This window comes from Diabrotica virgifera, chromosome 10 (assembly GCF_917563875.1).
Source record: "Diabrotica virgifera virgifera chromosome 10, PGI_DIABVI_V3a".
Taxonomy (NCBI): domain Eukaryota; kingdom Metazoa; phylum Arthropoda; class Insecta; order Coleoptera; family Chrysomelidae; genus Diabrotica; species Diabrotica virgifera.
Genome location: NC_065452.1, coordinates 76,519,512 through 76,538,616, shown reverse-complemented (window position 1 = coordinate 76,538,616; position 19,105 = coordinate 76,519,512). Strand labels below are relative to the sequence as shown.

Here is a 19,105-nt window from a genome sequence, read left to right as displayed (position 1 = left end):
TCCCTTAAAACCGCTAGCAAAATTTCTGGCTCAACAGCTGCAACCATACGTGGATGAAGCGGATTCTCACGTCAAGAACTCGAGTCACTTCATCGAGCGTATAAAAGGTGTGACTCTTGAGCCGGGACATTTACTAGTCAGCTTCGATGTAGTCTCAGATTTTACGAATGTTCCTATAGATGAATCACTGGACATCATAAGCAAAAAGTATCCAATAGCACCGGATACTCTAAACCTAACCAAACACTGTTTAAATAACACATAATTCATCTATAAGGAACAAAGATATAAACAAGTTTAGGGAGCACCGATGAGTTCTCTACTGTCACCAGTAATAGCGAACTTGTTTATGAAGGAAATAGAACAGCGGGCAATAGAAACAGCTGAATACAAACCTAAACTTTGGCTTAGATACGTGGATGACACTTTTATCATCTGAACCCACGGAGAAGAAAAACTAAACGCATTTTTAGAACACATCACCAATATCCACCATAAAATTCAGTTTACTATGGAACTGGAAGAAAACGATCAAATACCATTCTTAAATGTGTTAATAATAAGGAAACAAGACGGAAACATAGGACGTACAGTGTATCGGAAACCGACACATACCGATAGATATCAAAATGCTGTTTCACACCACCATCCTGAACAATTACATTCAATCATCAAAACCTTGATTACAAGATCCGAAAGACTGACAGACAAAGAACATCAAAATGAAGAAATGCATAATGTGAAAACAGCGTTAAGAGCAAACAGCTTCTCAACCTACACCATCGAAAAAGCTCAAAATGCTCGAAGAAGAATGAAGGACCCAACAGAAGACGAAACACCGATCGGAAAAACCATTCTGCCATATGTAAAGGCTACAACAGAGAAAATAGGGAGAGTGCTGAGAAAACATAACATAGAAACGATATTTAACACCGACAGAAAGATCTCAACTATTCTACCAACACCTAAAACCAAAATATCGTTAGACAGTCAAGGACTATACGAGTTTCCTTGTGAGGATTGTGGAAAGTCGTACATTGGACAGACAAACCGAAGAATCCATGTAAGACGAGAAGAACACCGAAATGCCATCGAAAGGGGAGGAACCACGTCATCCCTTGCACAAAATGTCGCAAATACAGGATATACAATAAACCTGAACCAAACAACGATGTTAGCTAACATAGAAATAAAAAGAAAACGTGAAATCAGAAAATCGATAGAAATCGAAAGAAATCCCAACGGTCTAAACCAAAGAGATGATGCGTAACGGCTTACTACAACATGGAAAACGGTACTGAAGAAAAAGACCAAAATAAATCAAGCAGCGACATCTACGTGTGTCACCCTTCCAGAACCCCCAACATATACTGGACCAATCGCAAGATCCAAGAGACGCGCAAGTCAAACAAATACATCAGGATCTACTATATAAGTTACGGTATCGTGAATAAAAATTCAGTCTACTTCAAGCAACAGCGAGAAGCGGTACTACCTGACTTGACAATGACAAGTGAGATCTTGCCGAAACGTCGTCAAAATAATGGTTTTTCTCAAAACCAAAATTATTCAACGCGGAGTCAAACCCGGAAAACAACAGAAAGCATATATATATATATATATATATATATATATATATATATATATATATACTGATAAATGACACGTAACGGAGCCCGAAGACAAACGGGCAGTTTCAGAGCCCTGCACTTCCTATTGGTTACGGCGTGTATACTTTGTACCTATCGCCTTAAAATCACTTAAAACCTATAGAGGGGAAAGCAGAGGGGTAAAGTTTTTTCCGTAGAATTGTCGTTAGAAACGAATTTCACCTTTTGAAGCCCAAAAGATATTACTTGAACCTTTAGAAGCCCACTGTTTAAAAATCTATATACTATTGCAACGTTTTAAAGCCTAGCGGTGTTGCCAGGTTACTGATACTATTAATAGTACATCTATTTTTAGACTCAAGGTTATATTTGAATATTGTCCATTATTATTATCAGTGTTATAGGAGAAGAACCGGGCTTCTCACAGTTGCATTCGTGTTGTTTGCTTTTATATGGTAGTATTACTACTTTGATATAGGGAATAAAGTAAGTATTATTTTACTATTTATTTTAAACGATTTTTTCAGTTTAATATGGACTGAATCGTATTATAACGAAGATAGATTATAGAGGCTCTCTATCAGATTATCAAACATTGCTTAGGAACTATTGCTCATCTACGGAAGATGATGAGAGAAGGTTAATAAAACTCTTATACAGTGTATTTACATAAGTTTTAGCATACAGGGGAATATATTTTATTATAATAATTAAGAGAAAAAATCATTTTCCATCAAGATTTTATCAATATTATACTAGTTTTGCCTGTGAATGTGATTATTGCTGAAAGTAAAGTACATTTATTTTCGACAATATTAAAAATCATTATAAAGAAAAGGGGTTTAGAATTGAGTATATTGTTTATTTACATAAAAAAAGTTAAAATAACTTTTATTTTTTTGTCATTTACTTTGCGATAAACTTTTAAAATATAAGTTTGTACCTACCTACATTAATGTATAATAAATATGGGAATATTGTTTATGTTTGAAAAGGTAGAACTACAAGCAGCATTAACTACATAAGGAAGATAAAATTCACCTAATCATCATGGCCTATGAATGAATACTTTGGATGTTTTTCTCATTATATATTTGTTATAATCTGACCTTGACTCCAATTGATTGACTTGCTCTTTTCCAGAATAAATTAACCTCCATCAGTCATGAAAAAACGAACGGAAAAAATACTAAATCTGACGCGGCGTGACGAGAGTAATCTACTTTTTTTACCAGATTACGAGACAACAAAGGGTTTACAAACATATTATAAAAATAAAGCATTAACCCATCTAAGTTTGACAGCTGCTGCAAAAGGTGAGCTAAAAGATGTCTATGATTTTGAAGATCATGAAGAAAAAGATGTACAGCTAGTTAAGAGACACAATATTGAGAAATCCAATGAAGAAATAAATAAAAAAATAGTTGTATTGGAAGATCAACAAATAAGACCGCAACCAGACCACACCAGTGAGAAAATTTTAGAAGCTTACTCTCCTCTTAGACATGTACCTCGAAGACAAAGACCCAATAAAGAAATGGAGAAAAAAATAGTTATATTGGAAGATCTACAAATACTACCACCATCAGACATCACCAGTAAGGACATTTTAGGAGCGAACTCTCCTCTAAGAAATGTAACTCGAAGACAAAGAGAACAGTCAGAATAATCTAAAGAAAACTATGATATTGATGAAATGGAAGAACCTTCTCGATCTTCTGGGAGTGAGTATCTACCTTCAAGCGATGATGAGGAAAATGAAGAATTTCCGCTTATACGTTATGAAAGAATTAGTAAAGCTGAAGGTAAAAGTACCAAAAAAACAAAAAAATATATAAGCAACAATTATTCTTACAAGTCTAATGAAATATCCACAACTACTACCTTGCTTGATCAAAATTTAAAACCAAAAGAAGAAAGCTTTGAATTAGAAACTACAAGTAAGCACGTAGACCCTTTTATAGTTAACTTCGGTAAATTTGTAGGACCCTCTCATGTTAAAGTTGAGTCACACTTCAGTCGTTCACAAGACAAAAAAACAACATGTCCGTATTGCTTGGACAATGTAACCCATTTTGCACGACACTTGATTAGAAGACATTGTGATCAAGGTGCTGTTAAGGAATTTTCGTCATTTCCTCCAAATTACCACAAAAGAAAATTATTGTTAGATGCTATTCGCCGTCAGGGAAATTTTGTTAGTTCCTTATCAACTAATAATATAAGACCTGTACGAAGACCCAAGGAAGCTGAAGATGTAGATACATCATTATTTGTTTCTTGCCCCGATTGCATGGGATTCTTTAGAAGAACGTATTTAAGAAGACATAGAAAGCAATGTCCTGCCAGATCTAAATGTAAAACTGTCAAACGTGAAAATCATTTATCTTTATCACAAGTATTCACTGTATGTTCAGGTGTACACGGTGATTTTCTTGCTTCTTTGCGTTTAAAAAAAGAAGTTTTTCCAATTATGCGAAGTGACGAGATTTCAAGAACTGCTATGAAAGATATGCTCATTTGCTCATATGCTGAAAGCTTGCTAAGAAAGCACAAACGTGCTCAAATAAGAAATGTTATCTCAAATAAAATGAGAGAATTGGGACGACTTCTTATAAGTTTGAGAAATACAACTGGAATTCAACTACTATTTGATGCTTTGAAACCACAGTTTTTTGATAATATTGTCGGAGCTGTAAAAGTTATTAGCGGATATTGTGAAGAAACCAAAACCTTTCAAGCGAGCAGTTTGGCACTACACATGGGGACCACGCTTAAACAAGTTTGTGACATAGCTACAAAGAATATTATACAGAAAAGTCCTATTATAATCTGTACTACTGCCGAAGAAAGTCTTAAAGACATTAAGCGTTTAAAAAATCTTATTGAAAACCATTGGACATCTGAGATTTCAAGCCTTGCACTGAAAAATTTAAAGGAAAATAATTATGTTTCTCCAAAATTGTTGCCATTGACCCAAGATGTTATAAAATTCCAAACTTTTGTAATGAACGAAGCCCATCAAGCTTCAGATGCATTGAAGAAGAATATCCACATTAAGTTGAACTATCGAAAGCTGATCGAGTCTGTCTTAGCATTGACATTATTAATAAATAGAAAGCGCATTGGGGAAATTCAGTACCTAAAAACCGAGACTTATAATTCAACAGTCAGTGAAAACCAGCAAACCGAGTTTCTAGATTGTCTTTCAAAAACTGAACAAACTTTGTGCAAGAATTACAAAAGAGTAGTGACCGGTGGAAAAGGAAGCAGACCTGTTGCAATTTTATTTCCACCGGACCTTCAGAAATTCATTGAACTTCTTCTAAGTTTCCGAAGTATTTGTGTGACTCCGACAAATCCGTATTTATTTGGTAATCCTAACACAGAGCTGTGGTTGAGTGGCTATCATATTGTGAAAAAGCTGGCGACAAAAGCTGATGTTTCGGATACAACTCTGTTTACATCAACCCGTTTAAGAAAACAAATTGCCACATTATTGCAAGCAATCAATATTGGATGACGAAATGGAACAGTTTGCTACTTTCATGGGACACACCAAAAAAACACATGAATCGTATTATAGGTAATTATAAATTCAATTTTTTTATCATTTTTATCAACGACCATTTAAAAACTACATTCACTTGTGTTTTATCAAGTATAATCATTGATTATAAACACACACATAGATACCTCACTCAAAGGTAAAAACGAATTCAGTGTTAAACTCCGCCTACTTACACCTCTTTACCCCTCAAGCCTAAGTACTACCTGACTGTATGGTGGCGACATTAATTGAAATCTTTGCCAAGATTGAAAAATAAATTTGAGTTACCTGCTCCAGCCATTGTCCAGTGCAATAGACGACAATATAAGGGTGGCATTCAGCATTTTCACAAATAATTTTAACGTGCTTGTAATCTATATTATGGAATTCCGATTTTACTTCAGAAAAAACGCTAAAAATTGATTAATGAAAACAGTAGAGGATTTTTAAAAATGATTTATTTATCAATACACTACAAAGGAATAACAAAATATAAAATACATAATAAAATTAGCAGTGATAAATTACATGTCATGTAAATTACTTTTTTGTAACTTTTCAAACAAATTAATTTCCAGAATTGATGCAAACTAAAATATTTCAAGCTAAGATACATAATTTATTTCCAGATTTAGTCCATTCACTCACGGTAAAATATTGCAAAAAACCTCCTAATTTTAAAGAATCGCTTGGATTGACATGAAATTTGGCTTACGCCTAGCTAAGATGTCAAAGAAAAACAAATGATGTACCGATGTGTGCTTTGGCCCTATGGTTCAGTATCACCCCTTCTCGGGAGTGAAAAAATATATGTTCAAGATAAGTTCAGAAGTGCCTAAAATCACTAATTCTAAGCAACTTTTGTTCTATAGAGTTTTTTCACTACGTCAATACTTATTTCGAGTCATTGAAAAATAAGTTCTTTTTCGTCAAATTCCATGTTGAATATTTCAACGTGAAATAATAAAATAAATGAAGCACTTTTCGACGAAAACTCATTACAACTTTTTTTAAAGTGTTTAAAAAAGGTTTATTTATATTATTTTTGTTAAGTTTCTAGCGTCAAAAGTAAGCAAGTTATGATCAAAATATATTTGGTTCCTATTTTTTTGTTAAAAAATCGTGAAAATCACCCCCTAATTAGCATCCTAAATGAAATTAATCGTTACAACTTCACAAGATCACAACTTGCTTTACTCGTGTATGTATTGTTTCATCGGTTCAAAGTGGAAATTTTTGAAGGAGCTCTAGTTGAAAGGGCTTGAACTAGTCAAAAATCACGAGTGTATGCAAATTTTGAACAGCCACATCTTAACCAATTTTTGCCTTACAGAAAAACAAAAAATCCAAAATATTCAGAAAAGCAAAACCTACATTTTTTTTACTCTTTGTGATTTTTGGTGTCACTAATAAATTTTAAGTTATTTTGAAAAAAACATTTTTTTCAAAATAAAAAAAAAATTGTTAAAAAATAAGCCCTTTGAACAAATGAAACTTACAGATCAGTATAAATAATACATAAGTAAAGTAACTTGGGAAGCGGTAACGATTAATTTGATTTAAAATGCTAATTGGGGGCTGATTTTCCCGAGTTTTTTTGACCAACTTTATTTTGAGCGTAACTTACTTTTTATGCTAGAAACTTATTAAAAAACAAAAATGAATATTTTTTTGAACACTTTAAAAAAGTCGTACTGAGTTTTCCCCAAAAAGTGTAAACTTTTTTGGTTATTTCACGTTGAAATATTTGCTTTGAAATTTGACAGATATGAAACTATTTTTCATTAGTTACAACTTTGCTTCTACTGGGTCTAGAGAGTTCATACATACACCATTTTTTTCTCTTTTTAGAAGCTATATTTTTACTGGAAACCTTTTTTTCGGTAAAATACATATTTACTTTTTCAGTTATTTGCAAAAACCCACCTAAAAAGTGTTTTTTTTTTTGTTGAAAAATGAACATATTTACTCGCAAATACCTCGAAAAGTATTAACTTGCTTAGAATTACTTTTCTTCTTTCCTATATGTATTCCAAAATTTCGTGTCAACCCAAGCGGTTATTTAAAATTTGGAGTAAAAACCGTGATTCAATGGTATTATTGGTTTCTATTATAGTTTTCTACTGTAGTTTTAGCTATAGTTTTATAATAGTTAAGATTATATTTAGAAAATTGTATCATGTTGTGACTGGCTGTATGGCATTTACCAATTCCAATTAAATAAATAAATAAAAATGTTATAAAACTAGACAATAATACTACTATAACTACAGCTAAATTAATCGCAATAGTTGAAGTATTCAAATATCTACATTATTAATTTACCGAAAATAAAACCTAATATATAGCTATAAATTTTTACAAAATAACTGCAAATATCTAGGAACCTGGGTAAATAAAAACGTTGACCAAAATGTATCTATTAGAGAAATCAGGACACGCATTGAAATTGCAAGACAAGCATTTATAAAAATGAAAAAAATGTTTGTTAATCGAGATCTTCCTCTGTAGCTGAGGATAAGAGCCTTAGGATGCTACGTGTTCTCGACTTTGTTACATGGAATGGAAAGCTAGACACTAAAAGTAGACAATATAAATAAGTTGGAAGCATTTGAGATGTAGTGCTATATAGGGATTTTGAAAATACCTAGATCTAACGAGTTACAAATGCAAAAGTATTAAGAAGGTTACAATGTTACAAAAGGATTGCGAGGTGATAAAGAACATCAATACAAGAAAGCTGGATTTAGGCCAAATTACCAGAGGAGCGAAATATGAGATATTAGGCTCATAATGCAAGGTAAAATTAAGGGTAAAAGATCCATAGGTAGAAGAAGAATTTCCTGACTGAGAGACTTAAGAGAGTGGTATAGTTGCAGCTCAATAGATATTTTCAAAGCAGGCGCCAATAAGGTACGGATAGCTGTAGTGATGGCCAACCTTCGATATGAGAAGGAACTTCGACAAGAAGAAGAGGATATAAATGTTGTTCTGATAGTAACATTGTACTACAAAAAATTGACAATTTATCTAGAAAAGGCAATATAGAAGTCTGTGCAAAATAAGAAATTGTACAGAGGTGAACTAAAATCAATATGATTTACTGTTCGATCGCATACTTTTTACATTTAAAAATTATCTAAGGACTTTCTAGAATTAAGACATCGATGTTTTAAAAAAAAGTAGTGGTGAGTACCAAATACAATAGATTATTATCTTTCTTTGAAAAAATACCACAAATTCCCAACGTTCAAAATGAATAATGTAAGTACATACATATCTTGATAAAGTGACAGGGAATTTCCAACATATAAATAGTTGAAGGCCATTTGCCTAGGAACAATAGGTAAAAGCTGGATTAAACAGACAGGATTAGAAAGTTTAAAACATCACTAATGAGATCATATTTAAAAACAAAGTAAATAAGTATATTTGAATGTTAATTCTTTTCAAACTAAGATCACAGTATAAAGAGGGAACCTCTATATACTGTGATAAGATTGTAAAATTAAAATATTGGGAAAAAAAGATATATATTTATTATTTCTTTTTCTGAAGAAGTACTTTCATTGTTGACAATATTGAAACATTTTATTATTATTAAAAGTCGAGAACAATTAAAAACCACGTTAATATTTATATGAAAGTGCTTTAAAAATGAAGGTATATGACTCTTGAGAAGAATTAATATTTTTTAACAAACTTGGTATACGACTCATAATATCTGACATCTGATTCTTTTATTTTTAGTTTTGAGACATGCAAGTTTTTATCAATAATACATTTTTCCCTAAACTTAATAAAAAAGTTTTCTATATGATTCCAAGGTTTTAAGACATACTGATATTGTTTTCCTGATATTATAAAATACTTGTTAATATCTACTGTATATAGAGACTAAAGCTAATAGTGTAGTTTAACATACAGTTAAGTCCACGGTTATTTACCCGTGCGTCATTCATACCCGGCGAGATAAAACATATACTTTTTATCTAGCATCATTCTCTTCCACGCACGAAACTAAAGACAAACCAGCTACCGCCTGTTATTAAGTAAAAACACATGTTATTTTTATGAACGCACTAAACTCAGTACATTGAAAAGATCTAGGTAGAAAAAAAGACGTTTTCATATTTTAAATACAATTTGTGACGTTTCTGGTTTGTTTACTTTTGTGGCTGTCAGTCTGTTGAATTTTTTGCTGTTTATTTGTCGAATTTTTGCATTTTGATGTTTGTTTACCTTTACTTTTATCGAAAATAAGTAATTTTCTGTGAATCTTTTCCCTTTTAGTTTTCTGTTTGCTTTCATTAACGTTATACCACTGACAAGTTTTAAAAAGTTTGATTTTTACCAAAAATTTTATAATTTTCCTTTTATGGTCTTCGCAGCTTTTAAGCCAATTAGTAGTTAATAAAATATGGTTAGTCACATAGGTTTCAATTTTTTCGAAAACTGCATTATCTACTTTAAATAAATTAAAAGCCTCGTGAAACTTTTCTAACAATATTGTAGTAATAGTAACAAACAAATCTGATGGTCTCTGAAGAAACTTTATTTCTTCATTTGCGCCATAATCTCTGAAAAGTAACATTAATTCGTGTTTCTGTAATAGAATTTTGTTGTCTTTTAGCAAGTCTTCCTGGCATTTACCACAATTCAAGTTCTTTATAATCTTATAGTAAATATAACCAGCGACATATGTAACAGCACACGTTTCTAAATTTGTTATGCTACATTTGCTGGAATGTGCCGTGCTTAAAATTTGGTTGTCATTATTTTCCTTTTGCATGTCTAAAGATTGTTCTACATGAACTGTTTGGGTTTCAATGGACTCGGCAGATATTTCGACGCTGGTTACTTCGTGGGTTAAATCTAAATGATCAGTTTGTGCTATTTCACAATTTCCATTGTCTAAAGCAATTTTTAGTTTAATATTTGTGTTATGCTTAATGGCAATTCTTAACTGACTAACACTAGGTGTTGGATTGTAACCACCCCGATTGCGCACAATAGAGAAAAAATTTTCTAGAGGATCTTGGTTCAGAAAAGATGTTAAAAGATATGACACATTATATTTTTGAAGTTCCTCCCACAAACATAAAACTGACAAAATTGTCCACTGAAAGCCGTGTAGACAGTGAATATTATTTCTCTCTTTCTGATTTTCAAAAACTTTAATTTTTTTAAAATATTCTAAACCTGCTTTTAAGTTTTCAGTTGACTTGCTTAAAGTTGACATTGGCTTTCTGTTTGGGTTACTATCACTACAATATTTGCTGTTAAGACCATCGAAAATATTATTTATAATTTTTAAAAATTCGGCAGTATGAGGAGCCGTTTTGGTGTGTAACTGGCCTACAGATTTTGCTGTTGATATTGCTGAGGCAACTGAGTTGGAAAAAATTTGGGCTGATAATTTTACACGCATTTTTTGGAAATTATTAGGGTTTATGTGAACGTCTGTTATTTTCACCATGCATCGTGCTCTCACATTGGTTCTATCGATGTTGTATGTGTATTCAATATCTTGCCACGATATCTGGTTAGAATCGGCAAAAAACGTCAACTTTTTGTTAAGAAAATTATTTCTTAGACTTTTTAATAAGTGGGGTGTATCAAAACAGTGAAAATCCTCTGATTTCCTATTTCTATTGCAGGCTGATCCTTACATGCGCCTAACAGCTTAAATAAAGCTCTATTATTAGATGCTTGATCACACACTAACACTTTTGGTATATACCCAATATTTTGTAATTTTGAAACAACTTCAACTACAATGTTTTTTAAGTTGTCGCTATGTATTGCTGTAACAAAATAGCAAATCGGAATCTTCCAGTTATGTAGCAAGCCGCGCATCATGAAAACCAGACCTGTGTTGGTAAGTTTGTTTGTTCTTCCTAAAGCACCTAAATCTTGAAACCCTTCTATAATGTCATCTAATTTATTGTACTCCAATTTTTTTTTCAAAGAAATTTCATCAAACATTAACACACAAATTTTTTCCAACTCATCCATTGTCTCTGCTTTTTTCTTCAACTTGTCAATTAAGGAAGTGTTTAAACCAGTTCTTAATTTTATGACACGCAACCAAGTTTGAATTGTTTTTACTGAAGGTAATATAAAGTTAAGAGATCTAATTAAAAATTTGTAACAACTAGGAGACTTATAATAAATGGCCAGAGCTAAATCCTTTTCATTGTGACTCCATTGTGAACGAGTTTTGTGTGAAAACTGCATATTAACAAATGTGTGCACGTATTTGCTTTTATTTTCTAACAGTACCTGTAACATGAATTTGGTTGCCGATTTTTTGTTTTTTGTTGTTCTTCTACAACACTGACTGTTCTTCTGACGGCACTTCTTCTTTAAAGCATTTACTTGATACTCCAATTTTTTTACCTTCTCCGTCAATTCAGTTTCAAGTTTTGTGGGCAAATTAATTTCAAAACTGGAAATATCACTGAGAGTACTACTTGATCTCTTAGGCGATGGAGTTGACCTAACCATACAATCGTCACTTGTAGATCTTTTACGTTTCGTACCGCAATAAACGTATGTAGAGCATACTGGTGGGATATCACCTAAAATAGGTGTAATCATTGAAATGTATGTGTAATTTTAATTAAAGCAAAACAAGCATCATCATTATTTCTGGAGTGATAGTAACAACGCATTCATATTTAAAAAAAATCTCTTTTGATTTAATTGTATAAAATATTTAAATCATTCAATATCCACTGATTTTATATAAAATATAATTTAATTGTAGTATTCTCATTGACAAAGCGCATTAGGCAAACATAAAAATATTTATAAAATTGAGTACTCACCTAAATCAGTTGTTAACTGTGTAAATTTTAGAGGAACAGCATTTTTCCTTAATAACTTTCTTTGGCCACTTTGGTAAATATGTTCCACTGCAAAATGATGCTGGCAAATTACCCTCTGTATAAGGTCAGTGATATCCATCAATAAAATATCAATGTTCCCGCAGTTTTTTTGCCAAATTTTTGTACGCTCTACGTCTTTCAGTGGAAATTTAAAGAAAGATATATTATTATTTGTTCCATCGTTTCTTTCAAAACATCCCGCGTAAACACACTTATGAGTTACAGAGGCCATTTTGTCTAAAATATGAGTCCTTTTTTTATAAAATTCCGCTCTAATTTGTCACAACACCTGCCTGTCACAGATAATACACCTATAGGGTAAGTTCGGCCCTGACACTACTCCTACCTCCTCGCAAGTCAGAGAGAGAATGAGAAATCTCGATACGGTTTTCGAGTAGCGCCATCTAGTTGTTGATACGTCTTTCGGTTGCCAAGAGGTGAGCTATCTATGGGTTTTTTTAATCAATGGTATAATTATGAACTTTATTTAGTCGTGAATAATGAATCATAATTCACAGGTCATAAATAAATGACAATTTGAGTTTATTTATATAAAAATACAACAACTTACATCTGAAGAAAAAATAAAAAACTTCTTACACCGTAGGGGATCGAACCTATATGTTTAGAATAGTATTTGGGGTTTAAAATCTTAATTTCATTGCTTTTGTTCCAATTAAACAAGTTACACCAAAATCAAGTAGTATCTACTACATTTTTGATTTAAAAAAATTCATGTGTAGTACAAAAACGTTTTCATTTTGCTTTATTTATTTAAAAACCGTGCTTATTACCTATTTTTTGTGGCACTGTCCATATTTCGCATACATTTTTAATGGGAAAGTTCTGTTTTCCAATCCTCTTTTAAAAAACAGAAACTAAAGGTCAGTCTACTTGGCTACATACTCAAATGTACGTACTTCTGATACTTTAACTAGTTCTGTCTCGTAGGCTTCCTCAAGACTTGTATCAGACAGCAAAAGTTGCCAAATTACTTATCGCTGTTAATAGTGGACAAGTAGCAAAGTATAAAGGAAAATCCCTTGACGAAATAACTCTGTCAGACAATGAATCATTGCTGGATGAGACTGAAGCAGAAAAACCTTTATTTCATGGTAAGAAATTCATAATTATTTATTTTCTTTTAAGGTACCAGAATGAAGGAAACTTTTTTATGACAATAAAGTTTTTTGTAAAATCAACAACATAAATTCCAATACCGTAAAAGTGAATATTTTGTTTGAAAATTAATAGGTTAATGAAATCGTTTGTTATTTGCTGTCATTAGAACACGAAGTACTGCGCCAAATTCATTACTGTAATATTGATTCGGAACACAAACAATAGTGCAATGAAAATTTTTATATTTCAGTTTATTTTCAAAATTCGCCCCGTTAAAAAAATATAGATGCTTAAATTTTCAGTTAATACGTTAACTAGTATCTACGAAATATGGAGGAATTTAAAACATGCTTTACTCACCACGTAACTTTAGCAAATCAGGTTGATATTTCATTAGGATTACTAGAAAAAATTAATATATGCAGGCATGAAGATTTAATATATATATTGTTTTTAGATCAAAATATTAATGAAAATGAAATAGAAGAGACGTGGGAACAGCAATTCGGAGAACAAGCAATGAAAAATGCGGTATTAGGTAATTATCTATTTTTCCTTATCCAGAACTAAGGATTTAAAGAACGTGGAATGAAAGATAAACTGTTATGTTTTAGATGAAAGGGAAAATAGTATAAAAAAAGGAAAGCGAGGAAAGTGGAATTCAGAGCAAAAAAATGTATTGAAAACAGCTTTCAAAGATCACATAAAAAACAAAAAAGCTCCGAGAAAAGAAGAAACCGAGTTGATAATGAAAAAACATAAAGATTTATTCAAGGATAAGACGTGGGCCACAGTGAAAGCTTTTGTTTATAACTGTTATAAAGGTTAAACAATTGCTAATTTACTTTAAATATTTTAGACTTGCACTGCGCTAGTATAAACGTTTAATTTTATTTCAATGTTTAATAATTATTTTAGTCATTCTCAGCATTAATTATAAATAAGATAAAATGTAAAATAGCTATTAACCAAATATTTAATGAAGTACTCGTATTTACTTTTGTACTTTTTTTTCTTGCAGCTGTTTGTATTTTCAGTTTAAATTTTTTTCCATAATTCGAAATATAATATTTTATTTTTTATTTTGTATTATTTTCTGGTTTTTCAGACATTTTTTTTTAAATCTGTAATACCTGTTGCAGGAAATTTACTCAATGAAATCGAGTAAAGAAATATCTAACAATACATATATAGGTATAGGGTGTTTTATTATAAAACAATGTATTTGTTTTATTTTATACTAAATACTGTATCAAATTTTGTTTTCAAGATGAAAAGAAGGAGAACTTTATATTTCACCAATACTGTCGATTTTTCCAAGGTGGGCATTACCCACTCGTGTCCCTGAGAAGCTACACCGATGTTTGTGTTCTTTATTGAATTAGGCACTCTGTATAGTATTTTTAAGATTGATTATCTTTATATATGTGTGTCGTTCTTACTTCTAACAATTGTGATTTACGCCTAATGGTATATATGTGGAAATAAATTTCACGCACGTTTTCAAGCCCAGCGGCGTTGTCAAATGTCGGGCTTCATAGCGATTTATTTAAATATAATAGTTCAAATGTATAAAACTTATACACGAAAGCGCCCCCTACCGCATGATTTTGGAAACTTTTTGTATAAGTGTATGTATAAGCTGTACGTTGTGAAGCCTTCGCAAAAATTTGTCCAGTTGGGTAAGAAAGTAAGGGGAATCCAATGGTTGTTAGATACTCGGGCGACGTTTCGAAACCCGCAGTCGGGCTCCAAAAGGTAGTTGCGGGCTTGTAAACGTTCAAAATATATATTGTACGGGCCTGTATAAGAGCGTTTATATGTGTATATATATATATATATATATATATATATATATATATATATATATATATATATATATATATATTGATGCACGTTAAGTTGTGACTTCCGGTATACAGAAGAGGCTGTCCGACTTCCACCTTTTCTACTAGGAATTATTTTTTAAAAATTGTGTATTTGGTAAAAGGGGGGCTTATAAAATGGGTCTACCTATTGAGGGGAAAGGATTTACCAAAATAAATTTTGTATATATATACGTATATACCGAAGCGTACAGCATACGTTATGGCTTCCATATATAGGGTAGTTCAAGGTGCGTTGTCACTTCCAGCGGTGTTGTCATATTTTGGAAGTCACAACGACTCGTCTGCTGATTTACCTCTTACTTTAAGCGTAATGTCTGATCTTTTGAAACTTTTACTGTGAATACAGTTGTGAATGCAGTTCTATGTTTTAAAGTTGTCTATTTAAATTAAAAGATTGATATTCTTTTGATTAAACAGGTTTACAAAAAAAATACATTTCGGAATATTTGACGAAACCATATGACTAGGGGGTTTTTGGGGTCGCTGGTCACGAATCCGGGGTCCGCTGACCTCTATCACGTCAGGTAATGGTAATCTCAAGGTCAAATCAAGATAAACCGACAGTCGCTCTGAAAAAGTATATTAGGGGGTTTTTGTGGTCGCTGATGACGAATTTGTGTCCGCTGACCTCTATCACGTCTAGCTCAAGGTCATTTCGAGGTAAAATCAAGATAAATGGACACGATCGCTCTGAAAAAGTATATTAGGGGGTTTTTGGGGTCGCTGATCACAAAACTGGGGTCCGTTGAGCTCAACCGCGACAGGTAAAGGTCATTTAAAGGTCAAATCAGTTTTGTGGACTTGTCCTGATTTGGCCTTGAAATGACCATTACCTTACGTGGTAGAGCTCAACGGACCGCAGTTTTCATGATCAGTGACTCCAAAACCCCTATATTTTCAGAGCGATTGTGTCGATTTATGTTGATTTGACCTTGAACTAGACGTGATAGAGGTCAGCGGACTAATGATTCGTCATCAGCGACACCAAAAACGCCCTAATATACTTTCTCAGAGCGACTGTCGATTTATCTTGATTTGACCTTGAAATGACCTTTACCTGGCGTGAAAGAGGTGAGCGGACCCCGGATTCGTGATCAGCCACCCCAAAAACCCCCTTGTAACATGGTTTCGTCAAATAGTCCGAAATTTAGTTTTTTTTTTGTAAACCTGTAGTATTTATGATATGATTGATATTTATTTTACAAATACTAATATTTTATTATTGCTGCAAAATGGATTTTTTGGAATTAATTAAAAAAGTGTTATTAGTAAGTAATTTATTTATGAAAATTATATCAAAAATTTTAATAAATAAATTTGAACTTATAGGAAATTTTAATATTTATTATTTTTCTTGATTAAATTTTGAATTTTAGATTTTATTACAGGCACCGTCCTTTTAATTTTTGATGTACCAATAATAATGTGTAATATGAAAATTAAATGGCTAAATACACCAGGTGGGGTTGAGCTGCTAAAAAGCTATCTAGATCCATCTTTTTAGAGCAGATTAGTCCCAGTCTGCTACTCGATACTATTGACTGTGCTTCTCCAGTTCTTTCTATCCTCTGTCTTTTTCTGCTAGTCTCTAATTCCTGCCCTATATAAATTTTCCTTTACTTCCTGTAACCATTTATTCTAGTTCCTCCGCGTCTCCTTCTAACTCCGGGTTTCCATTGTAAAATTGAGTTTATAGTTGTTACGCTACCTGCTCTCCATATATGCCCCAACCATCTAACACTGTGCTGAAATCTGAAAATCTGGAATAATATCTACCCGGGTCGAAACATTTTTTTTAATATATGAAAATAGTTATTTATGAAACAGTTCGTGAAGTATGCTTTTTACGAATGCACGTGATGTTTAGAGCACAAGCGACAACGGAGCGAGTGCTATACATCGCTTAAGTTCGCAAAAAGTACTTCACGCACAGTTTCATACAATATTTTATCTACGATAAACAAATAAAAAAACTGTAACTCTTCATCACTGGAATTCATTCCTATTCTACAATTTTTAGAAATTATTTAAACATTCTAATTTCTTTCAAACCACAAAACTGTCAAATTTTTTTTTGTAATTTATTGCTCATTATGTCATCACCATGACAACGCGAAAGTTAAGGATATTTGATTATATGAAAGTGTGTCAAAAACAGTGCGAAAAAGTAAATCCCGTTTAAAATACATTGTTACTTCACGCACACGTTATCCATTAAATAGATTGATGCAGATCGGCCTTATATCGGATACTCTACTATTAGTCCGTTCGCTGACGGTAAAATATTGCAAAACCCATAAATTTAAAAAAAAAACCGCTTAGATCAGGGGGTGGGCAATTACTTTTAAGCGCGGGCCAAAATGAAAGTTTCAAAATGTCTCTCGGGCCGGAGGACTATACCGGATATGTACGCTGTGCCCACGCGAATTTTTTTGGTGTAGTTTATTCCCTGCCCAAGAAATAAATACTATAAGTATTATTTTAAAGCATTTGGACAAAGAAATTTGACTGTTAATAATTAGAAAATGGTAATAATAAATTGTCCTACTTGGGAATACATGCGAAAAACTTGTGCCCAGTAAAATATGTCACGTAATTGAAAAAAAAATGGTCATTATATTAAATCATAAGAAGATCCATAAAAAGAACCAGATAAAAAATGAAGATATTGAGCAAGTGGACAAAATGAAATACTTACTTAGGAGTCTGGATTACGGAAGATTTAAATTCGAAATCATAAATTCGATCAAGAATAGAGCAATTGAGGGTAGACTTTTTGAAGATGAGGACATTTCTGAGTCACCAAAGACTCAATCTGCAAATCTGATATTAGTTGATAAAATGTTGTATATCCACTCTATTCTTTTTTATGGTGCCGAAGCTTGGATTGTTAATGTTGACTTAATGAGAAAGCCGGAAGCTTTTGAGATGTGGCTTTTTGGGAGAATTTAGAAAATACCATGGACCGATCATATACGAACAAAATGATGTTGCACGAAATGGAAAGAGACAGAGAACTTTTGACCTCCATTAAAAGGAGGCAGACAGCATATTTACGGCACATGCTCAGAAATGATATGTACGAGTTGTTCGAAGGAAAAAGGGGTCCTGGTAGACGACAAATATTCTGACTGAAAACATTTGAGACTGGACCGGGTTAAACACACAGACGCTTTTAAGAAAAGCAGAAAATAGAGACGAATTTGCAATGGTGTTTTAGCCAACCTTCATTAGTGGAGTCGGCGTTAGAAGAATAATAATAAATTAATGGTAATTAAATAAATCAGTTATTGAAAGATTTTATTTTCTTATTTATTTATATTTTAACGATACAAATTAATTTATATTGATACATATTTTGTAAATATACCTAATATTAAATAAAATTATAAAAAAAAAGACAAACATTAAACGTTAAAATTAATAGAATACTCATTATAAGTATAACTTCTATAATAGTTAATGCGAAACGTGAAATCGCGAATGTTCATGTGATATTATTTCTTCAAAATTGGGATCCAAATCACTTGTAGCAATCCTTAATACCGAGTGTAGATTTTCGTCAGTAATTTGTGATCGATATTTATTTTTCGTGGAAACCATCAACGAAAAAGTTCTTTCACAAATATATGTCGAACCAAATAAAACTAGGTATTTTTGAACATAGTTTAAAAAATGTTTAAAATGTTCTGTATTCAAAGCACCGTAGAAAGCACTCAATTCGTTTGATTGAACATTTTCTTTTAATAAATTATTTGCCTGTAAGTCAATTAATTCTAGCTGAATTTCAACAGGGGCTTCTTGCACATCGAAATTGAAAGGTTGACTAATTAATGACAAAGGTTTTTCAATAGCTTTGAAATCTTGAAATCTTCTTTGGAATTCAGTATGCAGGTCTTGTGTTACTGAACTATATTTAAGAAAATCAGAATTTTTCAATAATTCTCGTCGTGTTTGTAATGATGGGAAGTGGTTTAATATTTTTTTATTAAAGTTCTCAGCAAATAAGTTTAGGTTTATCATAAATGCTTTGACATTTGA

General features: G+C 32.1%; 2 protein-coding genes across 2 annotated transcripts; one reads left to right on the top strand and one right to left on the bottom strand.

Moving 5' to 3' along the window:
• The first annotated feature begins 3,306 nt into the window (after positions 1-3,306).
• LOC126893073 (uncharacterized) lies at positions 3,307-5,133 on the top strand. Its single transcript, XM_050663015.1, has one exon. The coding sequence runs from the start codon at positions 3,307-3,309 to the stop codon at positions 5,131-5,133; it is 1,827 nt and encodes a 608-aa protein (XP_050518972.1).
• Positions 5,134-10,761: 5,628 nt separating this feature from the next.
• LOC126893072 (uncharacterized) lies at positions 10,762-12,495 on the bottom strand. The gene is made up of 2 exons (XM_050663014.1): positions 11,994-12,495; positions 10,762-11,744 (listed from the first exon to the last, which is right to left on the bottom strand). Exons 1-2 carry the CDS (start codon positions 12,283-12,285, stop codon positions 10,762-10,764), a joined length of 1,275 nt encoding a protein of 424 aa, XP_050518971.1. The 5' UTR covers positions 12,286-12,495.
• Between the last annotated feature and the right edge of the window lie 6,610 nt (positions 12,496-19,105).